At 44.4% G+C, this 14,473-nt stretch overlaps 1 protein-coding gene across 1 annotated transcript in view; it reads left to right on the forward strand.

Annotated features, from left to right (window-relative positions):
- LOC101167434 (zinc finger protein PLAGL2-like) overlaps positions 1-13,737 on the forward strand; it is a 16,857-nt gene extending 3,120 nt beyond the window's left edge. Inside the window, exon 2 of the mRNA XM_023957028.1 lies at positions 8,615-13,737. Within this exon, the coding sequence (XP_023812796.1) occupies positions 9,008-10,213 (1,206 nt within the window). The 5' untranslated portion in view covers positions 8,615-9,007 and the 3' untranslated portion in view covers positions 10,214-13,737. The remainder of the gene's footprint in view (positions 1-8,614) is intronic.
- The last annotated feature ends 736 nt before the right edge of the window (positions 13,738-14,473 follow it).

The following is a 14,473-nucleotide window of genomic DNA, read 5'->3' on the forward strand; positions in this document are numbered from 1 at the left end:
CTTTTATCATCATTTAGTGCTGTTACAGTCAAAGGATAAAAACCTTTTCAGTGTTTTAGTACATCTAGTTAAAAGAATTATTTAAAACAAAATCAGCACAAACAAGCTCCTTTTTTTCTCTTCATGATTATTGATTCTGTAAATCCTGCCCAGTACAGCTGCAGACACCTGTGACCATTTTACTGGTAGATTTAGCCTGAATGTTTCCAAGCCTGTTTTTATCACGGCTATAACGTACCCGCTGTCTCTCAACCATTTAGAGAAACTTTTCCTCTTTCACACCACATCTTTGTCCTTTTTGCGTTTTCTGTTTTGCTCCGCCGATTGTTTTTTCTTTTGCCTTTCCATTTAAAGTGTGCTGTCATCAGATGATCACACAATTCAAATACAACGGCCTCGCGCACGTCTGGATTGCGCTCTCTGTATAAGACCATAGTGAGAGAGAAGTGGCTGTGGCAGGGGCGCCCCATCAGTTACGATGTGCTTTTGTTACTGATCATATCTCTATCCATCTCAAATCTTAATTCGGTTTGATTCAGAATTTCATAGGGCTCGGTTCAGTACATTTCAGTTTGGTACTGCTGTTTACCATATCTGCCTGATATGAAATATTATTTTATTTTTATTTATTATGTGTGTTTGTGTGTGTTTTGCTGCCGGACACCTGAATTTCTGCCTTTGGAGATTAATAAAGCTTCTATCTATCCATTTTCGGTATTTTTTAGGTACAAAAAAACCTAAAAAATACCGGGGGGGGGGCTCGCGTCTGCAATAGACATATGTTGACATGCTAACTGTCTGTCACCTAATAGCGTCTCGGAGGAAACTCACGGCTAACGTTAGTAAGGCGACCTTGGGGTTAGCCCCGCCTATAGCTACTCTCTCTTAGAGACTGTTAGAGGGCGTGTGGAGAATGGGACAAGGACAGTCAACTGCTAGTTAATTAGCAGCTCGGTTCTCATTTCCCCGCTACGAGTGACACAGCAGCTGGGTTGTTAAAACTAGGGCTGCAGCTATCGATTCTTTTTGTAATCGATTAATCTAGCACTTAATCGATCGATTAATCGGATAAAACGATTTGTGTGTGTTTTTGAAGGACCAAAACAAATAATGCATAACAAAAATGATGTGGCTGTAAAATGAACAAGCATTTGATTTTAAAGATCCGCTCTGATGCAAATGTTACTTTTGGTGTTTTTAAGTTGGTCTTGAGAAGTGGCGGAGCTAGAACATTTTGTATGGGGGGGGACAGAAGACTTTGAAAGGGTGGCACAACACCAAAGGCCATTAAAAATAAAAGAATCAGAAAAACATATTTGATCATTATCATTGTTTATATTTCGTGTAAAAATAATGCTTTTGTTATTTTTGCAATGCTTAGAGAAGCCTCGCGGTCCGCCGAAAGGCGACCTACCGCCTGTCCCAGCCCCTGCCTCTCGGCGCCCCCTCGATGCTCTTAGCTGAGTGTCCCGCGGGGTCCGAAGCGTTTACTTTGAAAAGTGTTCAAAGCAGGCCCGGTCGCCTGAATACCGCAGCTAGGGGCTCTCGCCGCCCGCCGAGGCGGCCCGCGCTGGTCGCCGCGGAGGGGGCGCGGAGCAGTTGACGCCGCCCCTCGCTCGCTGCTGGCGGCACGCGCGCGTTCCGCGCCTAAGGCGTCGGGGTTCCAGCGGTCGCGCAGATGTCTTCTTTTCAGATGCTGAATCATGGAAGATGTGCTGTTGTGGTATGCCAGCTCTATTTTGCAGTAGAGACTCTGCACCTTGTTCTCTTGTTCTCTCTGTGTAATGATCCCACACTTTAGACAATTTCTGCCGTTTATTTATAGATCTATTCTCCGCCATCGCGCCAACTAAATTCAAAAAGTCCGTGTGACACAATCAAATCCCTGCGCCGCGCGTATAGTGCGCGTCTTAGGAATTTAACGAGGCTTCAAGGCAGAGATTTTGCCTCAAGGAATTTTTGTAATCAAGTAACTCGAGTAACTCGAGGAATCGTTTCAGCCCTAGTTAAAACGCATGTGCGGGAAAAAAACGTACCGAAACGGTACAGAAGTGAACAGAAGCGAAACTGCCGTACCAAAACGGTTCGCTTCAACTACGAATATGAAAGATCATCCTGTTCAAGACACTTTGATCTGAGTGACTGTACCATGATTTAGCCGCAACTTTAGCTGATCACTCTCTTTTTGGAAAAGTCCAACCCCTTAAACTGTCTCCACCAATCATTTTTGAAAACTTTATCAATACGTCATCAGTCTAACCAATCAGATTTGGTTAGCGTCCTCACTTCCTGGTGTTGAGTTAACTCAGAAAGTTTCTCAGTTTCATCAAAAATAAAGGTCATGTTTAGCGGTGTAGCGTGTCGCAGGATCCCATGTCAGACCAATAGACATATATTATCACTGGACAAAGCGAGGTGTCACGTCACCCATAGAAATTGCCTAACCTCCGGCTCTCGCGAAATCGGGACAAATCTGTCACCATTGCTTTCTGATATGTGTGCTGCCATTTTGAAACCATTCGATGGTGACTGGTCGGAGTCGTCGGAGTCTGGTTTTTAGGGGAACTACTGTCACCAATCAGGAGTGAATTTGTTTAAGTACACACACCTTCCACTAAAAGGGGGCTCGGGAGAAGCTGTCAATCAGACGTTTAAGGTGGGACTAGCAGGCACCACATGCTATTACTGAGGAATTTGATTGGTTAGTTTATAACTTGAATAACTTGTTATAGAGAAAAAAATCTTTGAAAAATTAGGATTAGACAGATGTTCTTAAGAATAAGGTATCAGATCCAGAATGGTTCTTCTGACCAATAGAATGACTGAGTACCAGCTGTTTATTTCTCTATAGAAGTCTTTGGGGTTTTGGCTTCTTGGAGCCAGCAGGTACTTCCTGTTTGGATCTTGAGAGGGGGAGGGGTTTAGCTGTCCATCGACTCTACAGTCTATGGTCAAACTGTGGAAAAAGTGCATTAAGTAATAAAACTAAAGATATGAGTTTGTCTGGCTCCAATGCTGCAGTTTGTTCACTACATCTCCCACGATTCATCTCCTCACTCACTCACTACTGCCTCACTACTGCCCTACTGTTCTCTGCCGTGAAGCAAGACAAACGCTAACCTGGAACAGTCCGTTCTAAAAGTTCTTCTTGATGAAAGAGGTAAACAGTTTAGTTCTCATTTAAGGTCTGTGTTGGAGCACAAAGGAACCATTACCAGCCAGAGGTTGGGGCTGGGCGATAAATCGATTTTTTTTTTTTTTTTTTTTTCCATTAATTTTAATTTATTGTGTTTGACGATTTATTTTTGGGGGGGGGGGGGGGGGGTAAATATGGCAGTTTTTAATGAGATTAAGACAGATCTAGAGGGTAAACCCGTTGGACTTATAGAACAACAGGTTTAATAAAAAGTGTTGATCTGGAGACAGACAACGCTGTCATGCTATGCTAACCAGTTGTTCAACGTGTCGCCAGTTTGCCACCACAAACTAGGTCAAAGTCGGATGATATTTTCACGGAGCGGATAAATACAACAAACTTAATTCATGTGACATTTTCTAAATACAGTAACAGGCATGAATTGGCTGTGAATGAAACTTTATCAGCAGGATCTACCACCACAGAGCTGGGGTTGAGCTGAAAGAAGCCCCCAATTATGAGAGCGCAATACTTTACTGTCAATATTATCATGGCAAGAGTCCATAACATGTTTTAGGCGTTTTTTTGTTATGATTTCATATAAAATGAAACACTTGGAGGCAGAATTCGGAAAAAAGTGCATTTTCTGTCAATCCACAGTCCACAGAAAGTCTGTCATTGTTTTGTCATCAGGTGTGAATGAGTTTACATTTAGATAACATTAAAGATGTGTTTATACATTAATAATTTACTTTAAAAAAAAGTTAAGAAAATAAATTTAATTTTCTTCAGATGGTTCAGATTTGAAGTGACTGACTGACACCCCTCTTTAAAGTGGGTACAGGGGGGCTGTGCTATAGAAAAGAAACAACTCATTTGTGATTAAACACTTCATAGACAATGTGAAGATGCCAAAACCAGAGAACAAAGAATTCAAAGTTGTTTTTATCTGACATTTTTGTTAGGTTGTGATTTTCTCTCTCTTTGCATCAAATTTAATATCTTTTTTATTTATTAATAATTTTTTTTAAATAACTGCTACCGTTTTTTTTTTTTAATATATTGTAATAATTTGTCCAGAAAAAAATGTCCCTGGCCGGTAGATCTGTTCATCTACTGGCCTTCTTGGCTGGTGAAGGAAAAAAGAAATGTTGACTAGTGGGGGTTGCGCTGCACGCGCTCCCCCCTCTTTCTTACACACCCGTACGGTTTCAGCACGTACACATCTTCATTCTACAACACATGTTTCAATGTGGGCACATGTGGCTTATAGACAGGTGCGGCTTATATGTACAAAATGGTTTATCCTTTAAAAATGTAATGGGTGTGGCTTATAATCAGGTGCGCTCTTCTTCTTCCTCTTTCGGCTTTTCCCATCAGCGGAAAAGCAAAACAACCTCTCTTTCGAGGAAGAGTCGCATTGTTAGCTTGGCGCCGGATGCCCTTCCTGACGCAACCCTCTCAATTTATCCGGGCTCGGGACCGGCACAAAAGCAGAGAAGGGAATAGGGAGCAGCCCGGATTCGAACCCAGGTTTCACGGACGGAAGGCGACACAAACCAGCACGAGCTAATCTGGCTCCCAATCAGGCGCGTTCGTCCTTGGCCCGCGTCTCGGTGCCTGGTACCTGGTGGCTCCCTTGGCTGCCGCCTGGTACAGCCAAGCGCGCCTGTGGCCTGGGAGCCCAGACATCGGGTTCGCCTATGCCTCTCCCTCTAGGGGGTTCCCCTCTGTGCCTGGTTGGGTGGGTGGGCGGTCCCCCCCACTTGGGCTGCGTGGGTTCTGTCGCCGGGGGTGCCCCTGGCTTGGGGGTCTCTCCCCCCCTCCCCTGGTCTGGCTGGTCTGGCTGGGGAGGATCTGGTTCCCCTTATGAACACACGGTTCACTTTGGCGGCGTGCGTGTAGTCTGCTTCATCCCTCCTCCTAACCCACAGTGTATTGATGGACAGGTGTCTTCCGCTCATCTTAGTGTCAGAATTTCACTTATGGATGTAATATTTGTCTTTCTTCCAGCAAAATTTTTTCACAGCTTAAAATAATAACTTATCCAAATTAGGGCTTGTATTCGCCACTTTCTCCACCTCTCTCCCTTTTATCCCCCCCCCCCCCCCCCCCACACACACACACACACATTCTTCCCTTCTCCCTCCCCAACAACAAGCATTGCGCTTGTTGCTGGACTTATGCAGGCAATCTCCCCCCTGAGGCTGCCGGAGCAGTCATGGCTCCATTAAATAAAATAAAGCATAAATTACCCGCATCATTGAATAAGCCGCAGGGTCGAAAGTTGGTGACCAAAGTAGCGGCTTATAGTCCGGAAATTACGGTAACCGATCGCCGCTAACTTCATTGAGATGTGTGTGTTAGCCATGGGGGCGGAGCTGACTGCGCAGATTCTTCCTGGAAGGGGCTGTTCCTCACTGGTCTACATCACAATGGGAGAGCCTTCTCATTTTACACTTAAAAGCTCAAAAAGTTGTGTTTTCACGAAATAGGTCTGTCGTATCTCTTAAAAACATTTCAAACGAATAAATAGTTAACATTGATATGAGGTAGTCATGAATACTCATCATGTTAATGCTACTGCAAAGGTTTTGAGAAAAAAAATCATTGTTTTGGAGTTTTTAAAATTTCTAATTGAGACATGAGGCACTTTACTTTACTGTGTGAAAACAAGGAGGGAGAAGACAATTTACAAAATATGAACATGAAAACTTTTTGCTTTAGAACAAATTAAAACGCAACATATTCATTTAATATAATTTGCAAGACAAAAATAAAATGATAAATACTAACTTGTTTTGTATTAGCATTCACTTAAAAGTCAAAACTTGAACAACAAGCCTGCTTTTTGTTCCATCTGAGACGGCGTGCACTGTCCGCATCTACTTTGGAAAAATACAGCCACGGTGCGTGCATGCCGTGCCCGCTCTGCTGCCATGCCACCGCGCCGGTGCAGTTCAACCATACCGTTAAGGCTGAATCGCAACGATTGATGACGTGGCACCAGCACCAAACAGCACTGGCTTCGTTACTGCATCCTTACTCATCCCTCGTTCAATAGGTCTAAGATACTGAAACTACAGCCACCAAGCTTTCTCACATGACGTTTTATCATCTTATCCTCCCACTACAGCAACAACTGAGGGAAAAATCCCTTTGTTTAATTTATAGGCTTTTTTATGCAAATACGATCGTATTTGATCATAAATAGGGTTGTGCCGATGGACGATATCATCGTCCATCGTGATGGGTGAGTGACATCCCGATGGAGAGACACCATCATGATGCCACGCCCCCGCCACGTTGCGAGTCGACACCATAAGCCGCGGTTACATGTACAAAATATCTTGATGGGATCAATGGTCGGATTAGAGTCCAACCGTGTACATGGGCCCAGAAATTTTTTTTCAGAATATAAAAACGTTCACTAAGGTCACACTTTCAGTCGGAATAAATCATTCGCACATGCGCAGTAGGGTTTGAAAACCGGAAGGGGGGGAAAATTCCGCCGAGCGGCTTTTTTTTTCAAACTTTATTGAATGAACTTTATTGAATGAATTCAATACAAAACGATGTTAAACAGCGCCGAGCGGCTATATACATTGACATGTCAGCTCGGTAATATACGAGACGATCTTCTAAACGTGCTTTTAATAATGTTACGGTTATTATGAAACACCTGTTCGCTCATCATTTGAATTTTAATCCGTGTGGTCAATGCTTTTTCTGGACGGAGCCGGAAAGAAGCCAGGATTAGCAGTATGCTAACACGGGCTAACAACATTAGCTTTGGGTGGCGCTGCACGTAAACATGTGGGAATAACATCAGCCTTTATTTAGTCGGGACAACACAAATCCACGTCATTGTTTGACTGTTTTCTAAGGACTGAGCGACATTTCTGCTTTGAAGCTCAAACCCCTGTGTGTGCTGACGATCCGAGCTGTGCTCACACACACACTTTTAGACCCGGTTCTGAGTTCGGTAGCTCGTAGCCTCGTACCCCTAGAGGTGTGGGACGGATCGCAGTCTTAAATCTCCCACACATACCGCTCATGTAACAAAGCACCCCCCCTCCCTTCCCATCAAACACAAAGCTGGAAGTCCGCGCTCCGCCAGTCCACTTCACTAGTTAAGTGCGGGAGCGGACTACTTCTTTTCTATTTTGTTACTTTTTTTGTTAAAGTCACTTCCCTCAGTTTATACTGGATCATCGCGGATTAGTCATTAGTTGGGAAATAAAATAAAAAAAGTAAAATAACGAATAGCAGTTGTATAAGAACGAAAAATGTAAACCCCCCCCGACGATGTCATCGTCCATCCCGATGGTTGACAGCAAACATCGTCAACGGCCAATTTAGGGGACATCGCCCAACCCTAATCATAAATGTCCAATAACTCTAAAGATACTGAAGTTACAGGCACCAAACATCTAGTAATGAATAATCATTACCTTACTGTCCTACTGCAACAACTATTAGGGGAAAAATCTGTTTAAAAAGGTTAAATATGATCATATTTACATTCAAAAAGTTCCTAGAAATACAACAACAGGTTTTTCCCCCAAAATCTTTGTTGTAGTAGGACAGTAAGAGGATGATTATGACTGAAAGTTTGGCTGGACCTCTTCTAAAGCCGTGTCCTCAGGGAGCCTTATTTTGAAAAGTGGGCCTTTTGCAAAAATAACTAATCCTCTCCCACTGCCAAGCTGCAGTGCAGAGAAGACTCTATTTACAGAGGGGTGGAGTTTAGTAACATGCATGGGGACACTGTGGCCACATGGAGGCTGGTGTGTTATTATTACATCATACAACATGGAGGTGTTACCCAGGTTAGACCGCTGGCCGGACCAGAAATATGCTCCTGACCAACTATGTGGATTTAGTTACTGATTCTGTTTTTCCAACCTTATACCAAGCCGCTAATAGCACTACTGGTAAGCTTGGAGGCTGGCAGGGAGCAAGAGAACTGACCTAAGACCAAGGTCCAGGCTTAAGAGAAGAGGTCATAAGGAGAAGGTCACAGAAGTGGCTCTAGTTAGTGCTAAAAAGTTGACTTTGTTTGTGAATGTTGTTTGTTACTTTTGAACTCATTGTTTTTTTTTTGTATTTCACATTCGGAAGGACTGTGGTTTGGTTTAAGAAATGGTTGTTCTGAAATGTGACAATTTCTGTGTCGGTAGATCTGGGAATCAGAGAAATTGGTCCTAATATTTCAAAAGCAATGCTGAAAAAGAAGTTGTACATTGAACTTGAAGAAAAGAGTACGGCTACGGTGGCCGTTTTGGTTCAGTTGCCCTCCTTCTGTCACAAATAGATGGCCCCGCCCCCGGTCACAAAAGGCTGGCCCCACCTCCTTAACTAAATGATGGCTCCGCCCCATCACACATTGCTGGCTTTGCTTTAAATTCAGAGGCAGTATTAAGGAAGTTGTCGTTTTTACACACTGACGTTGTCTTCTTTGCTCTTTTTGTGCAGGTCTGTGAAGATGGTGTCTTTTGGCTGTGACCTGGTTCCTGGACATTTAAAGAAACTCCCGACCAACGGATCCGTTCTGTGGAGCAAACATAGAACCAGGCCAATTCTCTTGAGTTTCTTGTCCCTTCAGCTCCTCTGGGCCAATTGCAGTTGATTGCTCAGAATCTGCTCAATGCTGCCTGGAAGTAGTAAGACTAGGGAAACCTCGGACCGTTGCTTCCAGGATACCATCTATCTGTCCAGGATCCAAAACATTTGGTAGCCTTCTTAAAATGACAGAAGTTTTGCGTTCTCACGCTCTTTTCTGCCCATGAATGTTGGCCACATGTGCTTGGGCTGTTGCCAGGAGTTGCTGTGCAGCTACATATCAGTCTTCTTTATAGCTGCTAGGCCATGTTCCATCAGCAGAACCCTTTGAAGGGTCAGCTGGATAACAGCCTTTCAACCGACAAAGAGTTTTTTTACTGCCACAGCTGTGGAAAGCAGTACAACACACAGATAGGTTACAGACGCCACCTGGTGGCCTTTCACAGTACCTCAGCTGGCAAGCCCTGCCCGGAGGACTTCCCTGACCTTCTAGAAAATGTGAACCATCTCGGTGACATGCCTCCCACACCAGAAGGCAGCATCAACACGCCTGTGAGGGAGAGGAAGTACTCCTGTGAGCGATGTGAGCGACGCTTTTACACTCGGAAGGATGTGCGACGTCACGCCGTGGTTCACACCGGACGGCGGGACTTCCTGTGTCCACGCTGCACTCAGCGCTTTGGTCGCAGAGACCACCTGACCCGCCACCTTAAAAAAAGCCACGCTCAGGAGTCGAGCTTGATGTCTCAGTGTGCCTCAGACCCGCCTTTGACTCCTGCCAAAGAGGAGTCCGGCCTGCTGCCCCCTGATGGGGGGGCCGTCTCTAAGGACTCCTTGGAGGTTTTTCCTAGGGACATCTGCTCGCCCTACCCTTTGGTCAGTCCTGTCCCCGGGATGGGCCACACACACATGCAGGGTTCCTTGTCTGCTGGTATGGGGGTGGGGCCCTCTCAGGTGCAGCACCAACTGCAGCCCCCTTCAGCTCCACAGCAGCAGTCCCTGAACAACATTTCCAGATACCAGCATGGATTTACCACTTATCCTCGCTCCGACATGGACAGTTTCCTACTGGACCTTCAGAGTGCCCCCCCACCTCAAATGAATGCTGTCAACTCCTCTACCTCCACCTCCCCTCAGAGGGAGACTGTGGTTGGTGTAACTGCAGGTGGCGACACCCATCTGATGCCTTGCAGCCCCAACATCTCCACAGCTGAGCTGTCCTGCAGCAACATGGAACTAGGGCCTCTGCTGGGCTTCCTGCCCTTCAGCCTGCCGCCTTACAGCCCTCACATGGGAATGGGGGGCTTGGTGATGAGCTACCCACCTGCTGCCACAACCTCCAGCTCCTCTTCATCTTCCTCCACTGTGCTGTCTGGCCAGGCTCCAGGAACGTTCTCCTTCTTCCAGCCCCCTCAGGCTCATGTACCCCAGGGCCCTGCAGTCCACAGCCACAGCCAGCTACCTCAGCCTTCCAGCTGCCTATCTCACTACTACCAGGCCTTCCAGCAGTGACCACAGCGACTCTTCAGCGGTGAACGTTGCTCAAGAGAAAGGCAGCAAAGGAGAAAGGCACCTCCGCTGGAAACGTGTAACCAGTCACCTCATTATTAATACCTCATTATTTAAAGTGGGTGGGATGTCTGTCATGGCTTAAAATGGGTCTTGAAACTGAGGCTCACTGTTTCATTTTTATTTGTGTACCATTTCCTGTATGACTAAAACACAACAGTTTAACTGAGTTCAAGTGATTGGCAATGTGCAGCGTGACGGTCCTGTGTGAAAAATGGATGAAGGGCTGAAATCCTGTTCAAATGTCAAAATATAACCCTGTTACTGTGTATTTAGCTTTGCTAATCTGTTTTATTTGCTTTTTAGTAAGTACAATTAAAGTCCAAGTAAAACAGAAATAAACTGGCTTCTAAAATGGTCCAAACTGAAGGATAGGGTTACTGTGGAACTGACGGAGCGGAGGCTTTAGTGGGAGTGTTGGGGGGGCAATAAGTCCGTCTAACTGATCAACTGGGGCAGATTTGATTCTTTGAGTCATTTGGGTGAAGAACAACTCTATAAATGGCTGATTTCAAGGTCTAAAGTGCCTGAAAATGTTTACTCTCAAAATAAAGAACTGAATAGTATTAACAAGAGTTCCATAATCCTAATTCAATTCTCTGAGGTCTGGTTGACTCTTGAATTTCACTCTAACAAGTTTAAATACAGAATATTCTATGACATATTTTATATTCCATATTGTTTTACTGATAATATTTTAAAGTCCTACACCAATCTTTTGGTCTAGTGTTCCCAGCTGTCTTTTCATTCTGATTATTCTGTTTTTGGATAAAATCATAAACCTGTGTCGTTTTCTAGGACATAGTTTCTGCAGAGCGGCAGGAGCTCTTTAGAAACTCCCCTCTGAGTTGTGGGCGGGACTGTTGGTGTGGAAGTAAGCCTCCGCTGATATCCTTTGTTGACATTCTCTGCTAGCTTACAGCCCCTCACACCTCCAACCTAACATTAGCAGTGCAACAAAAATAGTGATCAATATCAGATCCATCCAGTCGTACAGTTTAGATCCAGGTTCCAGCTCAGACGGGGAAAACAAAGACGATCATGGATCTATTTGTCTGCAGGTGGATGATCAGAATGGAGCAGAGCAGGAACACTTTGGCCCACAGAAAGTCTGTCACACAGAATCGATTGAACGGAGTCTTTGTTTACAAGCCGAACCTTCTTTCCTTGGTGGACCAGGTCTGCTTGATCCTCCGTGTAGTCCAAAGAAAGTGGACTATCCAATAAAACAAACCTGAAGGCCAATCAAGTGTCCCGGTTTTAATGTACCCTTAGCAGCCTCTATGAACCTGGCAGTTAAAAAAGGAGCCAACTGTCGGGAAACGAATCACACGGTCCCAATAATAGGGATCTTTGTTACAGGGCAATAATCTTTGTCTCATTAAAACTCTAAATTTGCTTTACTTGGACTTTTCCTGTACCCCTAACTATGTTTTATCTGTGAACTGTTTTTATTTTTTTAAATCCAGTTGTCTGTAATCTATTGTTAAACAATTAAAATGCACTTAGCTACTATTTCCTCCACTGAAGTGGCACAAGAACGCATGAAGCTTGTTTAGAGTTTGCTGGATAAAGGTGGAACGACAAATGTACTTAAACGTGTACACAAGCGGTAGTGGTGTTTTGGAGGCCAAAGGGAAAGGTTTTCAGCTGCACGTGAGTCCTATGAACGCAGAGTCTTCCTGTTGGTCTGGAGCAGGCCTCGGCAGGGAGGATTGCCTCCTAAACGACCCATCCTCGGTCGTTTGCTTCACGATGTCAAGGTCACTATTTAGATGTTTGAATCTAACCCACGTTTCAGCTTTTCTACTATTTGGTCTCAGTGAGATTTGTTGAAACCCCTTTCTTGAAGCCCCTCTTCTATTAGCCCCTTGTGCTATCTTGTGGGGTCATCTGGACCCCACAAGATAGTACAAGGGTTAGCAGAGGGAGACGCGGGGAACGGGACCGGTCGAGTGTTACAATAACGGACTCCTGCAAAGAGTTTCCTGATTGGCTAAAGCCCTAAACGTCTACGTTTAGTTTATTGAATCCCATTCAATTGTTTTTGTTACGATTTAATGTGGAGTTTTCCTCCGATTTATCGTCGTCACGTCTGTGTTCAGGTCACTACATCCCCCAAACTGCAGCCCTGCTAGTCAGCTGATAGGAAGCTTAGTATTTGTAAAGGTGCTGCTTCATCAGAAGTTGTTGTTTTCGGTGATGTTTCCAGCATAAAGAGCACTCGTGCTGTCTGTGTGATTACTTAAATGAACAAAACGGTCTACCTCTACTTCACATTGTTCTTTTGCATTCATTGTGTTGCTGAAGGGTGTAAATGCGTGTGCTGCTGCTGCTGCTGGTGGTATTACTGCAGTGATGCTGTTTAGTCTTTACAGAAGACCTTCTCTCAATATTTGCTTGTGATTTAGCCTTACTTATCTACTACCTCAAGAGACAGGGGGCTGTCCATCCTCTTGAAAAGCTGATTTTAGTTTTAGTTACAACTAACATGCTTCGTAGCTCCACATGTAACTATGTACCATAGGAAGGATGTGCTCAGAGTTCACTGCTGTGCCTCTGCCCACCAAGTCAGGAGCTTCATGGAAGCTTCTTAGTGAGTTAAAAAGTCTGTGTAATCTGCAAATTGTCATGAATAAAATGTTTGTTTTAAATGGCATAAACAAGAAGGGTTGCGTCCAAATTCCTTCACTACTCCATTACCCCAATAAGACTAGAACATGCAGGACTGTCCAGTGTCCTGAATTGGTGACTAACATGTCCCTATGGGTGTGAGTGTGCCCTGGGACGGACTGGCGAGCCGTCCAGGTTGCACCCCGCCTTCGCCCAACAGTAGCTGGGTTGGGCTCCGTGACCCCAAAAGGGCTCAAACAGGTTTAGGAAGAGTGTTGAATGGACGGTAGTATAACCCAAAATGTGATGCCCACATATGTGGACGCTACGTCTGAAGAGTTTAAATACAGTTTTTCAAATGCAATGCATTGTGGTCTATATTTGCCAAGCTAGTGAGCCGAATGTTTTTTTTGGCAGAGACTTGTCAGGGTGTTGGGTTTTGGCATTGGTTTTGGACACCCTGAAAAAAAATGACAAGGGCTCGATAAAGAGCGCCACGTAGTGAGCAGTGAAGGAATTCAGACACAGAAACGTCGACAGCTGCTACGTTCAGCCTTCCGGGTTTCAGTACCTGCTGTTGGACTGTTTTCATTTTTCACCACAATGCTTCTGCAAATTTGGATGAAACAAACTTAAATATTAGCAGTGTTGAAAGTCTGTTAGAGGTTTCAGGAAGCGTGTCTGCTCAGAGCTCACACGGCGACACAAAGCTCCAGATGCTGCACTGCTGCTCATCCCAGCTTTTCTTTATGAAATGACTCTTGAAGCTGCATTTCAGTTGATTCTGAGCCACTGGAACGGAGATTAGACTGTTTCCTTGGATGAACTTTGCTTTTGGGTTGTCACTTAACAAACAAAAAACTTTTAAGACACGTCTTGTTTTTTGTGTTTTTCTCCACCACTGAAGATGAAATGGTAACAAAATAAAAGGTTGGATTTTTTTCTGCATTCCTGTCTTTTATTTTATTTCAAATAGTCACGTTGCTGTTTGGTGAAAAGGTGTGAACCAAACTGAACATGGACAACAGAAAGAGAAGGACAGAATTTTCCCAGGACTTAAGAAACAAAATTATAGACAAACATTGTAAAGGTAAAGGCTATAAAACCATCTCTAAGCAGCTTGAAGTTCCTGTGACCACAGTTGGAACTGTATCCAAAGAGCCCAGAACAACCTCCAAAGACATTAAAGGTGAACTCCTAGATCAAGGTACATCAGTGTCAGATCACACCATTCGTCATTGTTTGAGCCAGAGTGGACTTCATGGGAGACGACCAAGGAGGACACCACTGTTGAAAGGAAATCATAAAAAAGCCAGACTGGAATTTGCAAAAATGCATGTTGACAAGCCACAAAGCTTCTGGGAACAGATGAGACAAAGCTGGAGTATTTTGGTAAGACACATCAGCTCTATGTTGGTAGACTCAAAAATGAAGCATCCAACCAAAAGAACACTGTCCCTACTGTGAAACATGAAGGAGGCTCAGTTCTGTTTTGGGGCTGCTTTGCTGCATCTGCCACAGGGTGTCTGGAAGTTGTGCAAAGTAAAATGAAATCTCAAGACTGTCAAGACATTCTGGATAGAAATGTGC

This window comes from Oryzias latipes, chromosome 7, assembly GCF_002234675.1.
Source record: "Oryzias latipes chromosome 7, ASM223467v1".
NCBI classification, from domain to species: domain Eukaryota; kingdom Metazoa; phylum Chordata; class Actinopteri; order Beloniformes; family Adrianichthyidae; genus Oryzias; species Oryzias latipes.